Source organism: Pezoporus wallicus, unplaced genomic scaffold, assembly GCF_028554395.1.
Source record: "Pezoporus wallicus isolate ANWC-B61680 ecotype Strahan unplaced genomic scaffold, APGP_CSIRO_Pwel_v1 scaffold_7383, whole genome shotgun sequence".
In the NCBI taxonomy this organism is placed as follows: domain Eukaryota; kingdom Metazoa; phylum Chordata; class Aves; order Psittaciformes; family Psittacidae; genus Pezoporus; species Pezoporus wallicus.
In genome coordinates, this window is record NW_026636323.1 from 2272078 (window position 1) to 2278857 (window position 6780).

General features: G+C 44.0%; 1 protein-coding gene across 1 annotated transcript; it reads right to left on the reverse strand.

Annotated features, from left to right (window-relative positions):
* Positions 1 to 944: 944 nt before the first annotated feature.
* Positions 945 to 6774, reverse strand: ALG11 (ALG11 alpha-1,2-mannosyltransferase). Its single transcript, XM_057400013.1, has 4 exons — positions 6675 to 6774; positions 5090 to 5323; positions 3455 to 4386; positions 945 to 1331 (listed from the first exon to the last, which is right to left on the reverse strand). The coding sequence occupies exons 1-4, from the start codon at positions 6710 to 6712 to the stop codon at positions 1060 to 1062; spliced, it is 1476 nt and encodes a 491-aa protein (XP_057255996.1). The 5' UTR covers positions 6713 to 6774; the 3' UTR covers positions 945 to 1059.
* Positions 6775 to 6780: the final 6 nt, after the last annotated feature.

The window sequence follows — 6780 nt, forward strand, 5'->3', positions numbered from 1 at the left end:
CCACTGAGCAGCTTTCCAGCCACTCTTCCCCAAGCCTGAAGCATTGCATGGGGTTGTTGTGGCCTAAGTACAGGACGGAGCACTTTGCCTTGTTGAACCACTGGCCACAGCCCATGGATCCGGTCTGTCCAGATCCCTCTGTGGAGCCTTCCTAGCCAAAAGCAGACAATGCAACACAGGAAACGTGTGATCAGGCAGTTACACCAGGGGAAAGAGAAATGCAGGGTATATGTGCAAGTCTCAGGGAGATGACAAAGCTTTTCTTAGTTTGCTAAAATATACTGCTTCAATGGCTCAGAAAAGGGCTGTATGTTTTGATACAAAAGCTGATGTCCAATTTCTTAACATTTTTTGCATAGCATTCAGTTTTATAATAAACAGTAGCTTAGGGCTTTAACATTCATGTTTGTGTAGCATTTAATTATGCCCTCTAATCTAGACCATTCTGTTCCCTAGGAACAGAAAACAAACCTTTCAGCAGAGTAGGGTTGGAAAAATACCATTAAGTGTCATAGCGTGAAGGGCCACTTATTAAAAAGCAAGTTAGCAAACCCACCATATGATTAACCTAAAGGAATCACTGTAGGTAATGAAATCTCCACAGTCACAATTAAAATCCCACATAATAGAGTTTTGCCACACAATGGGGGACAGCAAATTGAAAATGTGCTGCAGATTCTGGGAAAGGAGTCTTCTAGATACAAAAGCCATCAAACAGGAGTGCTGACTTTAAAAAGTGTGACTGTGGGAGAAGAGTCATGAAATGAGTGGAGACTGCAAGTATTCAGTAAATAAGAGAACTTAAGAGATGTAGTCCTACTACAAGGAAATTTAACGGGTTTTGCAGTGCACCATACTGTCATGTAGTCAACAGAGAATTTCCAGGACCATTTCCTTCCCAGTGAAAAAAAAAATCTCTATTACATAAAGCAGATACGCTGACAGAAAGAAAACTAAGTCTCTTTATTGAATGGGACAAAGGGGTCATAGACATATTTACAGGTAACGCCTAGTCAAATATAAAAAGTTAATTTTACTCACAGTTTTATTCATAGACATTTATTTAAATAGTGGCTCCACGGATAACAGGAATGTTTCTTCAAAATGCTGATCAGAAAACCTGTGCACAGAGCGACGGGCGTTTTCTCTGATCTCTAACCTTTTTTCAGGAGACAAAGAGAGGATATGAGCCATCCTTTCAGCATAACTGTCCTCATTTTCTGCTAGGAAGCCTGTTATGTGTCCTTCGAAGGGTACCACAATATCTAACTTGGGGCCTCCAGAGTTGTGAGCCAGGATAACTGTGCCAGCTGCCATACATTCAACAACTCCTGTAAAAGACACAGAACATGCTGATACGAATGTGCACATCATGGACTCTGCCTTTCTGTAAGGCACTGGAAACCACAATAAAATTCACCCAGAATTGTAAGTTACTGTAGGGTGCTGTTCTAGAGCAATTTGAAAAACACAGAGTCAGTGGTCTCATAACAAAAAACTACCAAACACATACTGAAGTTTTTCAGTCCTAAGGACTGAAACATGTTTCTCTTAAGCACACAAAACTAAAATTAGAAATCGGATATAACTGGTCAAGTTGTGGTTCTTGTAACATATCACCCAAGAGAGATTTTATCACCAGTATAAACAGTGGGGGGAAGAAAAAAAGCTAGATATTGAAACAAATGTAAAGATAAACATGGAAGGCAGCTCTGTGGCTGAACCCTGCATAGTTCTGTCCTGCTGTGACAGAATGCTGCAACACTGGTGGCAGTGGTTTTAACTGGTGATTGTTGTTTTAACTTCATGGCATGGTGGCAGCTGCAAAAAAAACAATTAAAAATCAGAGCTGATCATAACTGTATTCATCATCTCATTCAAACTAAAGAACTTTAGCACTTAGAGAGATACTGAGAGAAAAGCTGACTGCGCATCTCAATCGGATGACACTTGGAAGTTCAGTATTTTGCAGATTAACAAAACTTTATAGCTTTTGACAACTCAGCACAACAAACTCGTAAAAGACGTTATGGAAGAAGTGTTAATGAAATGGAAATCTGACAGCAAGTTTTCTTCAGCCAAACGCAGTGGGATTGGAATACCGTGTAATGTACATGTCAACTTCAATTCTCCTCCATGGTTCCAGAACAGACCTCAGAAATCACTTTAGTTGCTGGTTCTTCCCAGGTCTGATTTGATTTTTAAGAAGTCTCCCCTAGCTGAAAAATCACCAACTATAAATAATGCCCCAACGTTTTAGAACATGTTTTTTTACAGGAAAAAAGCCACTGGAAGTGAAGGTGAAATCATGCTGGAATGCAAAATCACAGTGTGATTCTAACACTCTTAAATTTACTTAAAATGGTTTTTGGGGGGGAAATATGAAAAACCATTATTTCCATTTTTTTGGAGGTGCTGCTAAGAGACACTTCAGAGTGCATTTTTTTATACCAAGTTGCTATAAACTGCTACTCCTGATACTTGCACTCATAAAGTCTGGTGACATTAACTGCAGTTTAGTCATACTATAGGCAAGTATAGTATCCAGCTGCTAGTTTGCTAACTTCCCCTCTTGTAGATTTATGGCAGATGGGCAATCCTGCATTCCCTTTCAAGGTCAGGACTCAACTAATCCCAAAAAACAGAGCCCAATACCTTTGTGCTGTAAGACAGCATACTGTAAACGATGTGCCAGCTCCTCTTTGGTGTTCTGCTTCATGCTACAGTGACTGATTTAAGGACTTTATTTATCTACCTTAGCACAGGTGCCTAGTGCAATGAGATAACCAAGGCTAAATGGTGGCATCTATATGGGGCTTACAAATAAAAGACAGGATATATGGGAGACTCACAGCTCTGAAACAGCAGCTAGAGCTCCATGACATAAATTAGGCATTTCATATGGCAGTTGAGGCAGGTGAAACACAATCAAAATCTCCACACATGGATATATGTCTGCATGTGAACTGTGTCTAAGCTCTCCCTGAAGACAGTGGAGCTAACAGGGCACAATCTAAGGTGGTAGAACAGAAGCACCCACTGCCTTTTGAGGCTCTGCTGGGTACAGAAGTCTGACAAACCTAACACAGGACCAGAGGGTGACCTGTGACTTCGCGGACTGATAGCTGCAGGTGAGGCAGGACATCTTGGGCAGCACAGATGGGATTCACGCCCTGATCAGGCTCCTAGAGCTTGCCCATAAGTAAGAATCTACTACATTTACAGGCTTCAGCTTGTGCTACAGTAGCACCTAGTGGTTACTCATCTGAATTCGTCCTGTATTCTTTACTTCAGCTAGGCTCCCCCTGACAAGCCCAGGAGCTGAACACCTGCTTGGTACACAGGCCTCTACACTTAGACACCTACACTGAGAAGCCTTAATCATGAACTGAAGCCCTCCCCAACTGTGTCCCCAGCTGGTATAAATGGCTGAACACTGATGAAAGATACTGACCGATCCCAAAGTGCTCATTCCACATTGTATGCAGGCCAATGGTGGCCTCTGCCAGATGTCTCTTTAGCTCCTCAAAGGGAATGTTTATTCTGAATGTCACATTGTTACTAACTCCCAGCTCTTCACAAAGACCTTTAAGGTTATCTACACGCTCTTCATCTTGCTGGTTACGACAGCCTCCAATTAAGACAAGTTTCAAGGATGGCTGCTGCCCCAGTCTCTTCTCTTTCAGCAATTTAGCGAAGGCTCTGATTTGCAAAGGATGATCTTTTTCAGGCCTGAACTGGCCGATGGAAACAATGGAATATTCACAGGTGCTCTTTTCCGCTGCCAGTGGAATATCCAGGAAGGTCTGAACATCGCATGGTGGATACACAACGCTAGTGCAAGCCCCAGCTTTCCAGAGGGAAAGGATATGATTTAGTGTCCAAGAAGAATTAACCATTATCACATCACTGCAGGACCCAACCAATCCATACATGAAAGCAAAGAAGTAGTAGTAGACAAGTTTAAATCTGCTGAAAAGAGGGCTGTTTGTAATGAAAGCTGCGTTGTTAAATCTGGTATCCTGATTCCTAACGACAGAGAGCATATCGGTGCTGATAGTGGGGTAATGGACGTAGCATCCAGTGTGGCAACCTCCTAAGTATTTAAAGAGGGGAAGGGTGAAGGCATAACCCATTGAGTCAATATAAATATCAGGAACACACTTTAGCAAAGCTTCCCAGCCGAGAAACACTGATCCTAAACTTTGTCCCAGCAAAGTGAAGTGAGGGTAAAGAGAAGCTTCCACAAGGTAGCGTTTTTCTAGAAACACAAACTTCACAGGGTGAGTCAATTTAATACTGAATCTTCTGAAAGCACCTTCTACTATTTCTTCTCCAGTGACACCGCTATCACCAGTGTAAACCACACACCTCACATTTCTGTACCTGCAACAGTAAAGGAAAATAATTTTGTACACTCTTCACATTTTTTAACATGAAACTAAAATATTGTCCTCTCAAAATTATTCAAGAAGTACGTGAGAACAAAGGACTGGCCTAGCTCTGAAATGATTTTAACTAAATTATACTTTTCCTTGTATTTCCACAGGATTTTTCTAATCTGCAGAAAAATATATGGCTGAGGACTTGGGGAACAGTTATTATTCTTAGTAAAAACATAAAAGGAGTTCAGCATTATCCTACAGACTTAAGAATGCATTGCCTCACACTAGGAGATGTCTGTCTAGTGCATGAGTAAAACGCATGAGACTCTGCAAGCCAATGTGTGTGCCGATGTTACATTCAACTCACATATTAAAACATTTTGCCTCCTGCACCAAGAAGCAAGTATAAGGATTATCAGTTATACTCTGATGAGGTATGCCTATACAATGTTCCACACCAGTAGTGGAAAACGGATGATGGAGGAGTGGTTCTCCCAAGGAGAGAAAGAAGTGAGAGATGCCCCAGCAGGAAAGATCTGGGTAAAAGGATGAAGTGGTGCAACTGGGTGAAACTTGGATGTAAAAAAAATGTAGGACAGGTAGATTAATGATACCTATTTCAATAAGTAAAATGCCAGAATGTGCAAAAATAATACCATCAGTATGTCAGAATAATATGGTACCTGATAAACATATGTGCTTACTTTTTCTGGAGTGTCCTTATGGCACACCACAGGACTCTCTCCCCTCCGCCACCTGCATTGCAATAGGGGTGAAAAAAGGCAACCAGCAATGGCCGCTTCCCATCTCTTCCTGCTGAGGTCAGCTGTTTCTTCCTTTGCTGTATCCAGAACCGTATTCCCCACAGTAGAACCACCACGCAGACACACAAAATTCCACTTAGAAATAACGCAGGGATTAACAATGAGCACAGCAATCTGAAACGAGCCGGAAATTTTAAACCAAAAAATTGCTTTACAGAAATACTGTGTATGAAACTGAGAAACAGAGGCTGACAGGTAGAGCTACAGGGAGTTCAGCAAGTTCTTCAGTTCTAATCTCAGAAATCAATTATTTGTGCATCATTTCAGCAATTATGGAAAAAAATATTCTACATTGCTTAGCCACAGATTTTTATTTTTTTTCCTACAGTTAACTAACAAGGTTTTTACTATTTGTTCATGTCATATACCTGCATCTATCTCCATGTGCTATGGACACTGTAATGGTTGCCCTTAGCAATCTGGCACAACACAATTAGCAAAGTGATTTTTAAATAGATTTATAAGAGTTTTTTTCAGTCCAAGCTCCTGCTTGGCCTGCGTCTGTGTGAGTTGCTTTGGTGCAGTTACCCAGGCCAGCCTACAGTGCATAGAATCATAAGAGTGGTTTGGACTGCAAAGGACCTTAAGATCATCCAGTTCCAACTCCCCTGCCACGGGCAGGGATGCCTCATACTAAACCATGTCACCCAAGGCTCTGTCCAACCTGGCCTTGAACACTACCAGGGATGGAGCATTCAGAACTTCCCTGGGCAACCCATTCCAGTGCCTCACCACCCTAACAGGAAAGAATTTCTTCCTATATCCAATCTGAACTTCCCCTGTGTAAGTTTTAACCCATTACCCCTTGTCCTGTCACTACAGTCCCTGATGAAGAGTCCCTCCCCAGCATCCCTATAGGCTGCCCTCAGATACAGGAGGGCTGCTATGAGGTCCAGAACCTGCATTTTCCATTCCCCTGGGATTTGAAGAGGTATGTCAACTGTCAAAAAAAGCTCTGAGCAGTTTCTGTCTGTAGAGGCCCGTGTTTTGGGTTATCTGAGGCACTGACAGGGGTACTCCCTTTGCTCACCACCACCTCCCTGCACAGCTCTCCTAATCCAGGAACGGGACGTTTCTCACAGGAGTCTCCGTTTATCAGCGCACCACAGCACCTGGCTCCGGACGCAGTGCTACGCGTTATAACAAACGTAATTTACTCCACCCTGAAGGAGCTGCCCACGGCGGGCCGCGCGTCACGCCTGACACGTAAGACAACGCTCTCATTCTCAGCATGAAGCAGCGGAAAAGCACATTAACCCGTCCGAGCCCGGCTGCAGAGACCCGTCCCACTTCGCCCTGCTCTCCTGACGAGGGCATGGGGCAGGCTCGGGGGGCTGGGGGAGCGCGGCTGCGGCCCGGCAGGGGCGGCGGAGGAGCGGGGTGTCCTTCTGCCCTCCCTCTCCACTGGCAGGACAAGCCGCGCCGCACCGCCACGCCGTACGCAGCCACCCGCCCGCCCCGATACCTGATCAGCCCGCATAGGCACAGACCACCCACCACCATCTTGCACACCGCCGCCACGCCGGAAGGGGCGGTACCCGCCGGGCGGAGGCGGGACCAGCCGGGCACTG

Coding starts and splice junctions, on each gene's coding strand:
- ALG11 (XM_057400013.1), bottom strand. CDS start 6,712: ATGGTGGTGGGTGGTCTGTGCCTATGCGGGCTGATCAG. Junction 5,324..6,674: donor TGCCTATGCGGGCTGATCAG/GTATCGGGGCGG, acceptor GGCTCGTTTCAG/ATTGCTGTGCTCATTGTTAA. Junction 1,332..3,454: donor GAATGAGCACTTTGGGATCG/GTCAGTATCTTT, acceptor TGTCTTTTACAG/GAGTTGTTGAATGTATGGCA.